The sequence below is a fragment of the Synchiropus splendidus genome, chromosome 11 (genome assembly GCF_027744825.2).
Source record: "Synchiropus splendidus isolate RoL2022-P1 chromosome 11, RoL_Sspl_1.0, whole genome shotgun sequence".
NCBI classification, from domain to species: Eukaryota; Metazoa; Chordata; class Actinopteri; order Syngnathiformes; family Callionymidae; genus Synchiropus; species Synchiropus splendidus.
Window position 1 is genome coordinate 253844 of NC_071344.1, and position 18258 is coordinate 272101.

The 18258-nt window shown below is 53.0% G+C and overlaps 1 protein-coding gene across 3 annotated transcripts in view; it reads right to left on the reverse strand.

Annotated features, from left to right (window-relative positions):
- gpc3 (glypican 3) overlaps window positions 1-18258 on the reverse strand; it is a 106130-nt gene that overhangs the window by 22121 nt on the left and 65751 nt on the right. Inside the window, exons 4-6 of one of the 3 annotated variants that reach the window (XM_053878743.1) lie at window positions 17271-17410; window positions 16228-16334; window positions 12570-12681 (exon numbers count right to left, since the gene is read on the reverse strand). In XM_053878743.1, coding sequence (XP_053734718.1) covers window positions 12570-12681; window positions 16228-16334; window positions 17271-17410 — 359 coding nt within the window. Of the gene's footprint in view, window positions 1-12569; window positions 12682-16208; window positions 16335-17270; window positions 17411-18258 lie in introns of all 3 variants that reach the window. The other 2 variants (XM_053878742.1, XM_053878744.1) reach the window with 2 other exon arrangements.

Consider the following 18258-nt stretch of genomic DNA (forward strand, 5'->3'; position numbering starts at 1 on the left):
TTGGACGTTCAATCCCGAGAGCCAAAAATGAACTCTCAACATCAGCCCTGCCACTTCCAGGACGTTTCCAAAAGTCAGAGTCTCCCTTTCAGATGTTCATTCCCGGGGCGAGAAAAATGTTGGGCTTCTTGGAGCCACCAGCTGCCCCCACGACTTGACCTCAGATAAGCAACTCACCAGCGCAGTGGACAGTTGCTCGAGTCGCAGCTGCCCCGCTCACTGCGTTAAAACACCAGTGTTCAGCAGATTCTCTTGATAAAAGAAGGAAATGAACTTTCCTTCCTTGTAATCCCACATGTGCGCTGGGCTGCTGCCGTCGGATCAAGTTAGCAGACTGGCTTTTTCTAAAGAGCGCAGACAAGTGAGGCCGTAGTGGGGGAGTCATGGCAGAGCGCGGTGGCAGGGGCATGTGGGGAGTCATGCAAAAAGCTTCAGGCTGAGCGGTCCTCACCTGGCGTCCCAGCTCGGACCAGGACTCTCTCCACCTCGTTCCTGTCTTCCTCCATCTGTCCAGTGCGTCACGCAACGGGTGCTCAGCCCCAGACGGCTAATGCAGACAAGCTTCATTTCCTGATGCTAATTCCAGTTGGAACAGTCAACTGGGCGTGGACCTGCACTCGAAATATATTTCCTGGCCTTCCACATACGCTAGCTGAGTGCAAGCAGTGGCAGTCCGGCCAGGGAGCCTCTGTTTATCCAGACACGGTGGGGATCAAGGCGGCATCCCTCGTGTTAGATATACCTGGCATGACAACGATGTCCTCTGTTCTCCATCCATGTCTGTGAATGCGGCTGATTGTCTGCGTGAGGTTTCATAGTTGAAGAGTCCGTTCCAGCCAGCTGCTCCTGCGCCGGATGCTAAATCTGATTATGCCTCTGGGACAATCTCTTTTTGTCTGCTGCGCGGCCGCTTTACACGTTACTGCTGCGATTCCCAGAGTCATGTGTCGTGACCACACGTTCACGTCAGCAGTCTGTTCATGTAGAAGGAGACACCTCCTGCGTGTATGAAGGACACAGTGACTGGACTCGAGTCTGAGAAAAGGTGCTCAAGCTGTCGGAGGGAGCAGAGACACAGATGCCAGAAGAAGACCAAGGGGGAAGTGCATGTGAGGGAATGACAACGTTCAGGAGCACTAACATTTTGAGAGGTCGGGAGCGGAGCCTCAACACTGAAGGCCCAAACCAAAGGCCGAGGAGGTCTGTGACCCTCACACGCAGACAGGAAACAGGACCCCTGGCCTTCTCTTTGGAAGGGGTGGGGGTGGGGGGTCTGTTACGTCAAACAAGTGCAAGTGCTTGTGGAAGGAGAGGTCATGTTCTGGAGAGAACGAGTGAGTCGGAGTGGAGTAGAGGCACTCTGACGTCCAGGTCACAGACGCGCGGCATGCGCAGCCAGGTCATTGCAGCCCTGGGTTGGCGGTTGTGTGGGAGCAGAGCAGGATCGGGTCAGGAGAGTGCGACCCGACCGAAGGGGACGGCGGGTAAGGAGGGCTGGGTGGCAGTGGGAAAAGGATGCTTGGGCCTCATTAGCAGGCAGACTAATTGGAAAGAAAAGGAGCCTCACATGCTCTGTCTGACCTCCCGACCAGCAGGGGTGCCGGTGTGGGAGTGGGCCGCGTGAAGTCTGGGGGGCATCTGCTACTTGGATTCCTTACGTTAAAGAGCCACAACGCCACATCAGTCTGAGAGCTGCTGAAAACACACAGGACTCTGCCTGGACCACATGCCCCGCCGCCGGGCTGAGGTCCACACCAGGCGTCACACGGGCTTATCCCGGCTCGGGGACCAGCCCTCCTTCCTCCTCCACTTCCAGAGCAACGTCGCACATAAAAAGCAGGAGGGCAAGAGGACGGCGGCCCCTGAGGGCCTATATTAAAACCCTCAGTAAACCACATCAAACAGGAGCCGCTGGCTCTGACTGGAGCAGGCGTCGTGAGCAAGTGCACCTTTACAGAGCAGGCGGCGGAGTCTGACACCCACCGAGTCTGATGGTGAGCAAGCCTGAAGGAGGAGCCGCCGCACGCCCCTGCCGAGCCAGAACCCCTTTCATTCCGTCCAGGGGAGGAGGGGGGGGCGGCGGCGCTGGAATCTGTCAGACACAACTCAGCACAGCTGAAGCGACGGCGGGACGGGCGATATGAAGAGTGGCCCAAAGAAGCAGCCCAGGTGACGGCTTCCTCACGCTCACTCAGGCTGTCACGATGGTCCCGGGACAGTGGGCGACTCATCTGAGCCGGGTAATCAAAGACCAATCACATAATTGCTCCATTTTGCCACCAGCTCAACCATCTCCTGTGAGATTAGTCGTCGCCAGTGGGAACCCGACACTCTGGGAAGTCCAACAGATGTTGAGCAAAACAAACTCATCTCCATGGAAAGAGAGAACATCAACATAACATGACCCACTTCGGGACACAGAGCTGCAGATAAGGCCTGGGACGCTCAACCAGCGTGTTGCGCAAGAGCTGGAGGGAAAACCAGGCCGAGGACTCTCAGAGGAGCAAGGCACTGAGAGTCACCATATATTTTGGGGCCCTCATGCCGGTTGTCTGTTTACCACAGGCGACCGGGACCTCGTCCAAGCAAGCTTTTCTTGGGGACTGAAGGTGTCTGGACCACAGATTGAAGCCATGTGTGAGTCAGCAGGGAGATGCTGACAACTTTGACAGGGCCAGTCGGACACCATGAGCACAGCCTCACGGTTGGAGATGGCTCTGAAGGAAAGCTTGCACAACAAAGCACTGACTCTTTGGCCCCAAACAAATTAGCGTGTGTGTATTTAAGCAGCCACCGGACACTCTTCTTCTTTAGGACTGACAACATCGTGGAAGGAAGTTGCTCTTCTGCTCCACCACTGTCAAGTGGACTTCCTGCCCGGGTGCATGTCTGCACAACGGAATCAAATGTTCACCTCCCACAGCATTTCGGCGGCGCTTCACCGGACTGTCCAGCATGGAACAAGATGGCTAAAGCAAAGCCATGGGGTGGCGCTCTGCTAGCCTTCAATGGTAGGCTGAAGCTCATGGACCTCATGCGATCATGAGTTTAGCTCTGAAAAAACATTGCACAGCAGCCGCAAAAATGGCTTCCACACGCCTTTCCAAACGTCTTTCAGTCTGTTTCCAGGAGTCTTCAGGAACTTTGGGCACGCACGCACGCATGCACGCACGCACGTGAGCTGAGGCCGTTCCTTCACTGGTGCCTCTCCGGACAAATCAAAGTCAGAAAGAGTTTACCTTTCACTCCATACGGCTAGATCAGGCTTAACAATAGGGTTCAGCCGAGGAAAACACTCAGGGTTGTATCGGACAGGACGCTCCTGCATAGTGTTCTGGCGTCTTGGGCCTCATTCGGGGAGGCCTTGGCGGAGCCAAGAGCTCCAACAACCCAAGGTTGTCAGGTAGGTTACTACGATGGGCACATTTCCCCTTCGAAGAGCAGAGTCCAGAGAAATCGGCAAAGCCCCCCGTATGAAGCAACAGAAAGAGACGTGGTCTGCAGAGTGCACGTCCAGAGCCAGTGGGGCATCGCGGCCCTTGTCTACATCAGGCTGACACGCTTCATACACAACACGCAGGCAGGACCTGACAGAGAGCTTGGCCTCACCGTGGGCCAAACAGTTTCAGGCTCCTCTCCGTCGCACGTTGTTTAAAGAGGCACTATCTGCAGAAGACAGCCTTTTCTCCTCGGCCGTTTACAGAGCAGCGCTGACTTACAACCTGGCTGCAGCTCACTCATCAGCTGCTGTCGGCGTGAGAACACGCTGCGTGAGCTCGAGGCCTTTTTCAGTGTTTGGTTTAGCCTCCCAGAAGCCCCCCTCGGAACACGTGAGAAATGACACGTCTCCGCCGCACGGCCGTGTTCTGCAGCCGCGTCGTCACACAGACCTCAGGACTGCAGGAATGCAACAGCCGGGGGATTCAAGTTGGAAGGAAGTCCAGTCTTTGGTGGGGTCCCTGATGTTCTCCTTCACTGATAGAATAGCACGCAGACAACCGGATCGGGAAAGTGGGTCAGGAGATCTGGAAAGAACGCTGATCGTTTTCACCGCCTCAGACAAAAAGTTAAATAATGTAGATTCAGTTGTCTGCAAGCTTCTCTGTCAACGTCCCAGTAACTTGAACAGTCGTGAGCTGGACCACCGGACCACCCTCGTGTTGGTTCCCCACTTCATTCCAAGGACAAGACTGTATTCAACTGAACAGCCGCTGTGTGGAGACACAACAAGCGCACTGCTCCAAAAACCAATACGTGAAGCACAGAATAGATTTCAGATGGAGCAAAGAGCTATTGGACCTGGCCACAAGAGAGGAACCGATTCAGGGCGCCGCCTGCTCTTCTCCAAGTCGTCTCATGGGGCGGCTCAAACAGCAGCCACTGACCGTTCTCCTGCTGCACCACTTGGGCCTTGTCCACATGACAACAGCGTTCATCACTGCTCCACAAACATGGAGGGCTTCAGAGAGAAAACTCAGTGTGCAGCGCACATCACTGGGGTGCAGGACACATGGCAGGCCAGCATGTGGCGCTGCCATCCTCAGGCCAAAGAGGCAGAAGAAGTACGCGGCGGAAGTACAAGCACGGTGAGAAAACAAGCATCAGAGACGTGGATCAGGACCCACGATGAGGTTGAGCAGCTCCACTCTGCTTAAACCAAGAGGGCTACGAACAGAATAAGAACAAGAGAAGTAGGAGTTTAAAAAGTCGTAAAATCACAGACACTCACACACACACACAGTTGTGTTTTGTGGGGACCACTCACTACCATTAACTTTTCCCCAGCCTCTCACCCGGAACCGAGCCTTCCAAAACAAGTGACTCCAAACAAGTGACTGCAAACAAACAAGTGACTACAAACAAACAAATGACTCCAAACAAGTGACTCCAAACAAGTGACTCCAAACAAGTGACTCTAAACAAACAAGTGACTCCAAACAAACAAGTGACTCCAAACAAACAAGTGACTCCAAACAAGTGACTCCAAACAAACAAGTGACTCCAAACAAACAAGTGACTCCAAACAAACAAGTGACTCCAAACAAGTGACTCCAAACAAACAAGTGACTCCAAACAAACAAGTGACTACAAACAAACAAGTGACTGCAAACAAACAAGTGACTCCAAACAAACAAGTGACTCCAAACAAACAAGTGACTACAAACAAACAAGTGACTGCAAACAAACAAGTGACTCCAAACAAACAAGTGACTCCAAACAAACAAGTGACTGCAAACAAACAAGTGACTCCAAACAAACAAGTGACTGCAAACAAACAAGTGACTGCAAACAAACAAGTGACTCCAAACAAACAAGTGACTCCAAACAAACAAGTGACTCCAAACAAACAAGTGACTCCAAACAAACAAGTGACTGCAAACAAACAAGTGACTCCAAACAAACAAGTGACTCCAAACAAGTGACTCCAAACAAACAAGTGACTGCAAAAAAACAAGTGACTGCAAACAAACAAGTGACTCCAAACAAACAAGTGACTCCAAACAAACAAGTGACTCCAAACAAGTGACTCCAAACAAACAAGTGACTGCAAACAAACAAGTGACTCCAAACAAGTGACTCCAAACAAGTGACTCCAAACAAGTGACTCCAAACAAACAAGTGACTCCAAACAAACAAGTGACTGCAAACAAGTGACTCTAAACAAACAAGTGACTGCAAACAAACAAGTGACTCCAAACAAACAAGTGACTCCAAACAAACAAGTGACTGCAAACAAACAAGTGACTCCAAACAAACAAGTGACTCCAAACAAACAAGTGACTCCAAACAAGTGACTCCAAACAAACAAGTGACTCCAAACAAACAAGTGACTCCAAACAAACAAGTGACTCCAAACAAGTGACTCCAAACAAACAAGTGACTCTAAACAAGTGACTCTAAACAAACACGTGACTCCAAACAAGTGACTCCAAACAAACAAGTGACTCTAAACAAGTGACTCTAAACAAACACGTGACTCCAAACAAGTGACTCCAAACAAACAAGTGACTCCAAACAAGCAAGTGACTCCAAACAAACAAGTGACTCCAAACAAACAAGTGACTCTAAACAAGTGACTCTAAACAAACACGTGACTCCAAACAAACAAGTGACTCTAAACAAGTGACTCTAAACAAACACGTGACTCCAAACAAGTGACTCCAAACAAACAAGTGACTCCAAACAAACAAGTGACTCCAAACAAACAAGTGACTCCAAACAAACAAGTGACTCCAAACAAACAAGTGACTCTAAACAAGTGACTCTAAACAAACACGTGACTCCAAACAAGTGACTCCAAACAAACAAGTGACTCTAAACAAGTGACTCTAAACAAACACGTGACTCCAAACAAGTGACTCCAAACAAACAAGTGACTCCAAACAAGCAAGTGACTCCAAACAAACAAGTGACTCCAAACAAACAAGTGACTGCAAACAAACACGTGACTCCAAACGTGCCACATTCTCACTTCTCTCCACTCAGACGTGGTACGCTTGTTTGGTGCACTGGAAGCGTAGAAATGTTTTGTTCTCAGGTACAAGCGTCCGTCAGCTCCAGCGTACTCTGCCGAGTCTCCGTTACTAGCTGCGTGAAAAGGGCTCATGTTGCATTGCTGCATCTGGAAGCAGCCTCATTGTGTTCCTGCTCCCTGCCTCGGCAGCCCACTTCACAGCGGCTGTTTCCGTCATGACCGCGCCAGGCGTTCCTGTCAGATCGCACACCTAACCCAACCAATGATGCGCTGTGAAAATATTTGTCAAATGTGATTTCTCTGCGCACCAAAAAGCAGCGCTGCGACTCATGAAGTGTTCTACTGCGTAAGAACGATGCTGTCAAGAGCGATCACACGTTTGTCAGATGCTGATCCAACGGGCTGAAGTGGAGGGCTCGGCCCACTTTCGGCTCTGAGAATGATGAGAAGCTTCTGCGTGGAATTTCTCTCTGGAGGAACAGCAGAATATGAATATATGTTGTAGAAATTCAGGGGGAGGACTCATGAAGGAATAAAGAATCTGTTTTATATCATAAAACTATGTCAGTGTCATTATATTACATTCGGCTGTATTGTATTATTGTCCCTCTTCTCTCATGAACATGTATATATAATTGTTGTTTGAAAATATGATACACAAGGCAACCATAAAAAGAAGGACTGGTTTAGATATGAGTGAAATTCTTTTTTAAACCATTGGATTAGTTTTATTCACGTGTTATGTATTTTATAAAGATTTGTTTTACTTTTTTGAAACTATGTAAAATTTTCTCAATAAAATTAAATAATCCATTTTATTTTTACAATGACATTGCACGACCCAAAGTGATTTTGTGTCTTTTGTTTTCGCAAATAGTGACAAAAAAACAGGCTTTCACTGACAATAATAAATATATGGCAGCTTGGGATAACTAGTCCAATTGAATGAGGCTTTGTGAGTAGCAACTCTGACTTAACACGACCAATGAAATCACTGTCTGCAGTCATGACACCCTTCCTACACTATGCTGCTTTCACCGGGACACTTTCTCAGCCGACCCTCCAACCTGTTGACCATGCAGGTGCCTCTCTCTCGACAGAGTCGACCCAGCCAACAGGAGCGTGGGGAAGCGTTGGTTCTGCTTCAGCTCCACAGTGGCGGGGCGTGGCGCTCCACGGTTCAGCATGGAAGCAAAGTGAGCGAGACATGCCGGGCCAGACTTCTGAGAAAACTCATTTGAAGAGAGGAATGTTTCCTGCAAACACATCTGTTGATGGTGTTTTGTTTGCACGTCTTCACTTTGTACACAGTGTTTTCATCTCCTCAAGACAAATGGCCATAAGACAGCAGAAAGTAAAGCTCATCTGCTAAACAATGGTTGGGGTGTGGGCTGAAGAAGAGGACTTGACAGTCAGGGTCTGGACTCGTCAGTGAGGGTCTGGACTCGTCAGTCAAGGTCTGGACTAGTGTGTGGGTCTGGACTCGTCAGTCAGGGTCTGGACTCGTCAGTGAGGGTCTGGACTAGTGTGTGGGTCTGGACTCGTCAGTGAGGGTCTGGACTTGACAGTCAGGGTCTGGACTCGTCAGTGTGGGTCTGGACTAGTGTGTGGGTCCGGACTTGTCAGTGAGGGTCTGGACTAGTGTGTGGGTCTGGACTTGTCAGTGAAGGTCTGGACTCGTCAGTCAGGGTCTGGACTAGTGTGTGGGTCTGGACTTGTCAGTGAGGGTCTGGACTAGTGTGAGGGTCTGGACTTGTCAGTGAGGGTCTGGATTAGTGTGAGGGTCTGGACTTGTCAATGAGGGTCTGGACTAGTGTGTGGGTCTGGACTTGTCAATGAGGGTCTGGACTAGTGTGTGGGTTTGGACTTGTCAGTGAGGGTCTGGTTTTTCAGTGAAGGTCTGAACTAGTCAATCAGGGTCTGGACTAGTGTGAGGGTCTGGACTTGTCAATGAGGGTCTGGACTAGTGTGTGGGTCTGGACTCGTCAGTGAGGGTCTGGACTAGTGTGAGGGTCTGGACTTGTCAATGAGGGTCTGGACTAGTGTGTGGGTCTGGACTTGTCAGTGAGGGTCTGGATTTGTCAGTGAAGGTCTGAACTAGTCAATCAGGGTCTGGACTAGTGTGAGGGTCTGGACTTGTCAGTGAGGGTCTGGATTTGTCAGTCAGGGTCTGAAATAGTCAGTCAGGGTCTGGACCAGTGTGAGGGTCTGGACTCGTCAGTCAGGGACTGGACTCGTCAGTGAGGGTCTGGACTAGTGTGTGGGTCTGGACTCGTCAGTGAGGGTCTGGACTAGTATGAGGGTCTGGACTAGTGTGTGGGTCTGGACTCGTCAGTCAGGGTCTGGACTCGTCAGTGTGGGTCTGGACTAGTGTGTGCGTCTGGACTCGTCAGTGAGGGTCTGGACTTGTCAGTGGGAGTCTGGACTAGTGTGTGGGTCTGGACTCGTCAGTCAGGGACTGGACTCGTCAGTGAGGGTCTGGACTAGTGTGTGGGTCTGGACTCGTCAGTCAGGGTCTGGACTTGTCAGTGGGAGTCTGGACTAGTGTGTGGGTCTGGACTCGTCAGTCAGGGACTGGACTCGTCAGTGTGGGTCTGGACTAGTGTGTGCGTCTGGACTCGTCAGTGAGGGTCTGGACTTGTCAGTGGGAGTCTGGACTAGTGTGTGGGTCTGGACTCGTCAGTCAGGGACTGGACTCGTCAGTGAGGGTCTGGACTAGTGTGTGGGTCTGGACTCGTCAGTCAGGGACTGGACTCCTCAGTGAGGGTCTGGACTTGTGTGTGGGTCTGGACTCGTCAGTAAGGGTCTGGACTTGTGTGTGGGTCTGGACTCGTCAGTAAGGGACTGGACTCCTCAGTGAGGGTCTGGACTTGTGTGTGGGTCTGGACTCGTCAGTAAGGGTCTGGACTAGTGTGTGGGTCTGGACTCGTCAGTGAGGGTCTGGACTTGTCAGTGGGAGTCTGGACTAGTGTGTGGGTCTGGACTCGTCAGTGAGGGTCTGGACTAGTATGAGGGTCTGGACTAGTGTGTGGGTCTGGACTCGTCAGTCAGGGTCTGGACTCGTCAGTGTGGGTCTGGACTAGTGTGTGCGTCTGGACTCGTCAGTGAGGGTCTGGACTTGTCAGTGGGAGTCTGGACTAGTGTGTGGGTCTGGACTCGTCAGTCAGGGACTGGACTCGTCAGTGAGGGTCTGGACTAGTGTGTGGGTCTGGACTCGTCAGTCAGGGTCTGGACTTGTCAGTGGGAGTCTGGACTAGTGTGTGGGTCTGGACTCGTCAGTCAGGGACTGGACTCGTCAGTGTGGGTCTGGACTAGTGTGTGCGTCTGGACTCGTCAGTGAGGGTCTGGACTTGTCAGTGGGAGTCTGGACTAGTGTGTGGGTCTGGACTCGTCAGTCAGGGACTGGACTCGTCAGTGAGGGTCTGGACTAGTGTGTGGGTCTGGACTCGTCAGTCAGGGACTGGACTCCTCAGTGAGGGTCTGGACTTGTGTGTGGGTCTGGACTCGTCAGTAAGGGTCTGGACTTGTGTGTGGGTCTGGACTCGTCAGTAAGGGACTGGACTCCTCAGTGAGGGTCTGGACTTGTGTGTGGGTCTGGACTCGTCAGTAAGGGTCTGGACTAGTGTGTGGGTCTGGACTCGTCAGTCAGGGACTGGACTCCTCAGTGAGGGTCTGGACTAGTGTGAGGGTCTGGACTCGTCAGTCAGGGTCTGGACTCGTCAGTGAGGGTCTGGACTAGTGTGTGGGTCTGGACTCGTCAGTGAGGGTCTGGACTTGTGTGTGGGTCTGGACTCGTCAGTCAGGGTCTGGACTTGTCAGTGGGAGTCTGGACTAGTGTGTGGGTCTGGACTCGTCAGTCAGGGACTGGACTCCTCAGTGAGGGTCTGGACTTGTGTGTGGGTCTGGACTCGTCAGTCAGGGACTGGACTCCTCAGTGAGGGTCTGGACTTGTGTGTGGGTCTGGACTCGTCAGTAAGGGACTGGACTCCTCAGTGAGGGTCTGGACTTGTGTGTGGGTCTGGACTCGTCAGTCAGGGTCTGGACTTGTCAGTGGGAGTCTGGACTAGTGTGTGGGTCTGGACTCGTCAGTCAGGGACTGGACTCCTCAGTGAGGGTCTGGACTTGTGTGTGGGTCTGGACTCGTCAGTCAGGGACTGGACTCCTCAGTGAGGGTCTGGACTTGTGTGTGGGTCTGGACTCGTCAGTCAGGGACTGGACTCCTCAGTGAGGGTCTGGACTTGTGTGTGGGTCTGGACTCGTCAGTAAGGGTCTGGACTAGTGTGTGGGTCTGGACTCGTCAGTCAGGGACTGGACTCCTCAGTAAGGGTCTGGACTAGTGTGAGGGTCTGGACTCGTCAGTCAGGGTCTGGACTCGTCAGTGAGGGTCTGGACTAGTGTGTGGGTCTGGACTCGTCAGTGAGGGTCTGGACTAGTGTGTGGGTCTGGACTCGTCAGTCAGGGACTGGACTCCTCAGTGAGGGTCTGGACTTGTGTGTGGGTCTGGACTCGTCAGTGAGGGTCTGGACTAGTGTGTGGGTCTGGGCTCGTCAGTCAGGGACTGGACTCGTCAGTGAGGGTCTGGACTCCTCAGTAAGGGTCTGGACTAGTGTGAGGGTCTGGACTCGTCAGTCAGGGTCTGGACTCGTCAGTGAGGGTCTGGACTAGTGTGTGGGTCTGGACTCGTCAGTGAGGGTCTGGACTAGTGTGTGGGTCTGGACTCGTCAGTGAGGGTCTGGACTAGTGTGTGGGTCTGGACTCGTCAGTCAGGGACTGGACTCCTCAGTGAGGGTCTGGACTTGTGTGTGGGTCTGGACTCGTCAGTGAGGGTCTGGACTAGTGTGTGGGTCTGGACTCGTCAGTCAGGGACTGGACTCCTCAGTGAGGGTCTGGACTTGTGTGTGGGTCTGGACTCGTCAGTCAGGGACTGGACTCCTCAGTGAGGGTCTGGACTTGTGTGTGGGTCTGGACTCGTCAGTCAGGGACTGGACTCCTCAGTGAGGGTCTGGACTTGTGTGTGGGTCTGGACTCGTCAGTCAGGGACTGGACTCCTCAGTGAGGGTCTGGACTTGTGTGTGGGTCTGGACTCGTCAGTAAGGGTCTGGACTAGTGTGTGGGTCTGGACTCGTCAGTCAGGGACTGGACTCCTCAGTAAGGGTCTGGACTCGTCAGTCAGGGTCTGGACTCGTCAGTGAGGGTCTGGACTAGTGTGTGGGTCTGGACTCGTCAGTGAGGGTCTGGACTAGTGTGTGGGTCTGGACTCGTCAGTCAGGGACTGGACTCCTCAGTGAGGGTCTGGACTTGTGTGTGGGTCTGGACTCGTCAGTGAGGGTCTGGACTCGTCAGTCAGGGACTGGACTCCTCAGTGAGGGTCTGGACTTGTGTGTGGGTCTGGACTCGTCAGTGAGGGTCTGGACTAGTGTGTGGGTCTGGGCTCGTCAGTCAGGGACTGGACTCGTCAGTGAGGGTCTGGACTCCTCAGTAAGGGTCTGGACTAGTGTGAGGGTCTGGACTCGTCAGTCAGGGTCTGGACTCGTCAGTGAGGGTCTGGACTAGTGTGTGGGTCTGGACTCGTCAGTGAGGGTCTGGACTAGTGTGAGGGTCTGGACTCGTCAGTCAGGGTCTGGACTCGTCAGTGAGGGTCTGGACTAGTGTGTGGGTCTGGACTCGTCAGTGAGGGTCTGGACTAGTGTGTGGGTCTGGGCTCGTCAGTCAGGGACTGGACTCCTCAGTGAGGGTCTGGACTTGTGTGTGGGTCTGGACTCGTCAGTGAGGGTCTGGACTCGTCAGTGAGGGTCTGGACTCGTCAGTCAGGGTCTGGACTCGTCAGTGAGGGTCTGCTCAGGAGGAAAGCCTCACGCGGGCTGGGTGCAGCGGGGGCCTGTGCGTCCGCCTGCATGTATATGGTGGGATCCTGAGGTGGTCAGCAGCAGAGCTCTGGTGTGTTGACAGCCACCAGTGCAGCTCAGACACATCTGACAGATCTGCCTGTGAGGCTCAGAGATGGTTTCCATGGCAACGCCAAACTCAAGCTGGGCTCTCTGGGCCTCTCACTCTCACATGCTTGTGTGTGGTGCAAGTGGCGGCCGGATCCCACCTGGTTGATGTGCTTGAGTTTGTCGATGATCTGGCTGATGACGGGCTCCGGAGCTCTGTGGCTTCGGGAGTCTGATCCAGAGGACGGTCTCTTCGGACTGGGGCCCACAAACCTGTGGAGGGCGGGAGAGAAAAAAGCACCTTCCTGATTTCAGTTAGAGTCTGTCGCCATCTAGCGGTGGCTCCGCGGAGCGACCTGTGGAGACCAAGGTGCTCATCACCTGTGGAGCGACTCACTCTGCCACGCCAAGGTCACTGTGGAGGTGCGAGTCACAAATGCACACGTCAAACCTGCCTCTTCATCCAGATGGACAAGACATGACTCCAGAGGGCTCGGGGCCCAGCAGGAAGTGGCACCTGCTTCATTTTATTATTTGTCACTGCAGTATGGACAGCCACGGCGCGGCACTGGAGACAGCGGTGTTGGAGGCCGCCGCCTGCTCCGCTCACCTGCCCCTCCCTCCTCTCTCTCTGTCTCTGCAGCCGCACCTTTCATTCGCTTCAGCTGACTGTTCTCCAGCCGCTAATCCTCACATCAATCATGGGAACACGGCACTGGAGATGGTGAGCGGAGAAGCCCCTGCTTTCTCCTGATGGAGCAGATAACACAGCATCAACATCTGTTGGCCGCTCGCCTCCCAAATAGAGGGCATCTCAGGAAAACTCTGGTCTGGAGGAGACGGGCGTCAGCAAAACAACAGAAGGTGGTGGAGGCTGAAGACCAGGTTTCGATGGCCACCTCACACCTCCACTCTGCTGCACACCAGACAAGGTCGCGCGGCGGTGTAAACCCAGCCACAGGCTCCTCACGCTCACGTTCGTGCTGCCATGAAGGACTTCATCACATTTAAAAAGAAGTCCTGATGTCTGATACCATACAGAGAAGATTCTTCCTTTCATGCCAAGCTGATGTGACTGGCCTCCAGTCAGTCAAGAAGGGGCACATTAGCTTCGGACGTTTGCAAACAAGAGCGAGGCCGAAGCTTGGTCGGTGCCTTCTGAGAGCTCCTCGCGCTCTCCTGCGTGGCACTGGGCCACTTTTGCTCTTGACCGGTTCAGGAATGGCCGTCCACTGTACACCATGGACAATTCAGAGAGCGGCGTCATGGGTGGGCGCAGTTCGTGGAGCAAAACGCTTCATGTGTCGTCAAAAATGATAAACCCAGGGAAAACATGACACCTGAACAAAGCAGGAGAGCCACCCTCAGTGAGGTCACGGACACCGCCGACCCAGAAGGGACTTGGTTCGCTCGGAAAAAGACGTCAAAGTGAGTGGATATGGAGTGAATAATTTAATTGGCAGTAGAGGGGAAGTCAGCCAAGACAAAGCAGGCAGACGCCTGACTCCGCTGCTCACATCAGTGAATGGCAGAGACAGAGACGTTCACTTCCATGGCTGAACAATCCACGCAGACATCAAAAGACTTTTTTTTTCTTTTTCCTTTGGGAGAATAATGCCAAATTCTGCTGGAAAAACGAAAAAAAGAATATATATATTTGGGCCTCTTTCGGCCCAACAGTCGACCATGTCAGAGTGCAGGACACATTTCCATCAGTAGGGGGAGCAGTTGTGAGGGAAGCAACGGTTGCAGCCTTAAAAACGTCATGGACGCATCATCTATTGTCTGGGTTCATCTCTGGTGTCATGTCTGCTGACCGGGCTGCACGGTGACCTTGACGCTGGATGGAAGCCGAAGCATTCGACCCGTCTCTCTCTGCGAACCTTGGGTCCTGCAGGTCAGTTTGGAGCAGGGAGAAGACTCGTGTGGAGGCCTGGCCCCCGACAGCAAACGCTCCGCGTCTGATCTTGGAGTCTGATCAGAGTGTGGCTAAATCCCATCCACTTCAAGTTTCCTTTTGAAAGACGTGAACACGTCCTTTCCTGAATGGTTCTTCCCTCATTGCAGCAAATGAATTGTTCACGGCCGACAGAAGCTCTTATCTTTCATCTGGGCTTCACGGCTGGCTCCGGTCTGCAGTGGCATTGGACGGCAAAGAGGATGAAAATGGAATGTTTTGACTCGACACGGCTCCACATCTGTTATCGCCGTGATCAGCGTGAAGCGCTTTGAAGTGTTGAACAGTGATGCGGCTCTGATCCGGGCTGCAGCGGCGCCGGTAAACACGCCTGATGAAAGCTCCATATTTAGGACGACTCCTCCAGTGTCGGGGCCTTCGCCAGCCGAGCCCTACACTGACCTGCGCGAAAGCGTGGCCGGGCGCGAGAGGGCTACTGCCCTGCGAGGTGACTCGGAGCCTTGCTCGCCGGGGGACCTGGTGACCTCTCCATCATTGGGTCCAACTTGTCATGGTCCCCTCGGGACACCGCCGCCCCCTCGCCAAGCGGACGCCCGTTTCTCCGGGACAGACCAGCTTTCGGAGGCGGCCGACACTGGCTGGAAGAGACCTCTGGGGTGACAACGCATCATTCACCAGACCTGAAAAAGGACCAGGACATCTGGAACTTCCTGAGCCAAAATTGAAACTGAAGGCGGCTGACAGAGACAAGTTATGTCAGAGGAGGCAAAGGGTGAAGTGAAATATTGTGAAAACCCAATTAGATTCCTCAGAGGAGATGAAGGAGCAGAGCGCGCCATCGAAACAGCAATTAACTACGCAAGGAGGAGGCGACCACGCGCCTGACATTAATAACATCCCGCAGAGTCAAAGTCAAGACTCACGCTCGGCGCCAGAGAGGCGCGCGCACGCGTGTGTGTGTGTGTATGTGCAGCCATCGGCGCTGAGCAAACCTCCCCTTCAACTCACCTACACGCACGGCTGTGTGTCTGTGTGTGTCTGTGTGTGTGTCTGCGTGTGTGTGTCGGCGTGTGTGTGTGTGTGAGTGTGAGTGTGTGTCTGTGTCTGTGTGTGAGTGTGTGTGTGAGTGTGTGTGTGTGTGTCTGTGAGTGTGTGTCTGTGTCTGTGTGTGAGTGTGTGTGTGTGTCTGTGTGTGTGTGTCTGTGTGTGTCTGTGTGTGTGTCTGTGTGTGTGTGTGTGTGTGGTGTGTCTGTGTGTGAGTGTGTGTGTGTGTGTGTGTGTGTGTGAGTGTGAGTGTGAGTGTGTGTCTGTGTGTGTGTGTGAGTGTGTGCGTGTGAGTGTGTGTGTGAGTGTGTGTGTGTGTCTGTGAGTGTGTGTGTGAGTGTGTGTGTGTGTCTGTGAGTGTGTGTCTGTGAGTGTGTGTGTGTGTCTGTGTGTGTGTGTCTGTGTGTGTGTCTGTGTGTGTGTGTGTCTGTGTGTGTGTCTGTGTCTGTGTGTGTGTGTGTGTGTGTGAGTGTGTGTGTGTGTCTGTGAGTGTGTGTCTGTGAGTGTGTGTGTGTGTCTGTGTGTGTGTGTGTCTGTGTGTGTGTCTGTGTGTGTGTGTGAGTGTGTGTGTGTGAGTGTGAGTGTGTGCCAGTCCAGCCAGCAGCTCATGCTGGAGAGACACTAACCCTCAGCAGCACGTGACTCTAGAGAGTCCCAGAGAGTCAGTGTGACTGGGGCCACCACATGTCTCTCGCTGTAATTGGAGGGAAACGAGACCTTGATTTAGAGGTTGGCCTCCGTTCGCAACATTTTGGGAGGCACAGATGGTCGTAATGCAGTGGGTGGCGCTGATTGACACAGCTTTGTTTGTTTCATGCAAGTGAAGAAGTCCATGGACCTGTGTGTCATCTCCTGACCGTTCCAGCAGAGGGAGTGGTTTCCTGGAGCGGCTTCCCGGCTGCACAGCGCCTCCCCCAGGCCGCTGTAGAAGGAGCTGAAGAGCCTCAGGTTGGATATGAAGTCCCTGCAGAAGACGGAGCAGACAGGAGGGTGAAGAAGTGCAGGGCGAGCCACGGCCCGAGGGAAACACAGTGGCGTGCAGGAGGAGGCCTGGAAGGCCATGGCAAGTTTCAGCTACAAATGAAAAGCGCTCATTTGGACTGGCTCGTGCACGTCCAGCAACGTGGTCAAAGCCACACAAACACTTGTTGGATTCAAGGCGCAGGCTGAAAACTGCCGTCCAATGAGTCACATTCACATTCCTGTCATCCTAAAAGTGCTTCCCCTCGGCCACTTCTACAGTCATTTATGACCATAAAGATCACTTCTAAACACCCATGTTAAGGTTTAAACCCAGCCGACTTGTCGCATGTCCTACAAATGTTACAACAAAAAAAATCCCTTGTAAACCCAAAATAAATGGGCAAAAAAAGCTCTTGACCAGGTTTGATTTTAAACGGTTGGGATAAGTCTCCTCAGATGACGATGATGTTTGTGGAAGGTCTGTGGGAATGATGGGTCCATGAGGCATCACGAAACAGTGTTGCAGGGTTGATGAAGCGGAGGCCACTGGATGGCGCCCTTGCTTTCACTGCATCAGTTGTTCAAGTCCACACATTTCACAGCACATCAGGACACTGTTTCATGAAACCTCATCCACCCATCAAGAATCTGGAGAGAAGAAGAATGTGAGTCCGCAGCAAGAGAGAAGATGTGTGAGTGGATGAGACGGAGGCGGTGAAGACAGGTGAGAGCTTAGCGGTGAGTTGACCAGAGTGATGGAGAAAGATCGAGGGTGAAGAAGAGAGTGCAGACAGGGTGGAGACGTCGGGGATGTCAGAGCAGCTTGAACAATGAAGAGCAAGCTTGAGAGGACAGGACTCAGGGAGACTCGGGAGTCAGAGTTGAAGACCCAGAGACATGGGACATTTAAGACTCAAAACCCTGGAGGGTGGCTCACCTGCGGAGGCCGGCCAGCGTCTCGTCGCTGTCGTGCAGCGGCTGTGTGTTCCGGACGGCGGCCACCGCTGGAGGCGGCAGAGGAGGTGATGCGACAGAGCGCGCCGGCCTCTGAGGAGCCTGTCCACACTTCCCACTCACCTGCACGGGACGCAGACGGGACAGAGAGAAGACAAATCACCAGCTCGCTCCATCCCAGCTCTTCAGCAAATGGTCCTGGGTTTCCTTGAGTTTCAGCAGGGATGAAAGAGGGGCGTCTGCATCACAGACATGCTCAGAACCAACCCTCAGAAAAGGCTTCGGGTCAGTCGAGTCCCTCCCAGATGATGGAGCCCACGCACTCGTCGCAGGTGCAATAAAAATGCAAATGCTCTTCATGTTCAGCCAGTGGTTCAATGACTTGTTGCTGGTTTAATTTCCCCCGAGCCTCAATCCTGCCGTGTCATGTCAACAGCTCAGCGCGCCGCCCTGCGTCCCTCCAAGTGACTGGGCCGCGCCTTCACAGGCTGGAGTTACGCTTGCCTCATTTACGACACACTCACTCGGCACTTCGTAGCCTGTTGACATGTTGCACACACACACACACACACGTGCTCGCACCTCGAGCTGGATGAGCTGGGCTCCGGCGTTTCACCGCGCACACACACACACACACACTTTTGTCTTTCTTATCTTAGTAAGGACCTTTCATTTGCCATGACCCTTTCCCCAGCCTCTCACCCTAAACCTCATGGCTCACCTGAACCAGGAGTCAAACTGAAACCCAATCATGATGGGGTTGAACGAAGTTGCAAGAATTGGTCCCCACAAAGTAGGATAAGTGCAGAGCGGGTGCTTTTTCCTTTTGGAAAAAATGGCTGGTCGTGTGGTGGTCTCTTATCACGTCACGATGTAGTCACACACTCTGGGAAAGACATGCAACGCAGCCCCATGACACACGCACACACACACACGCACACATTGGGGTCCCAACGCCTTCCTCTGAGGTC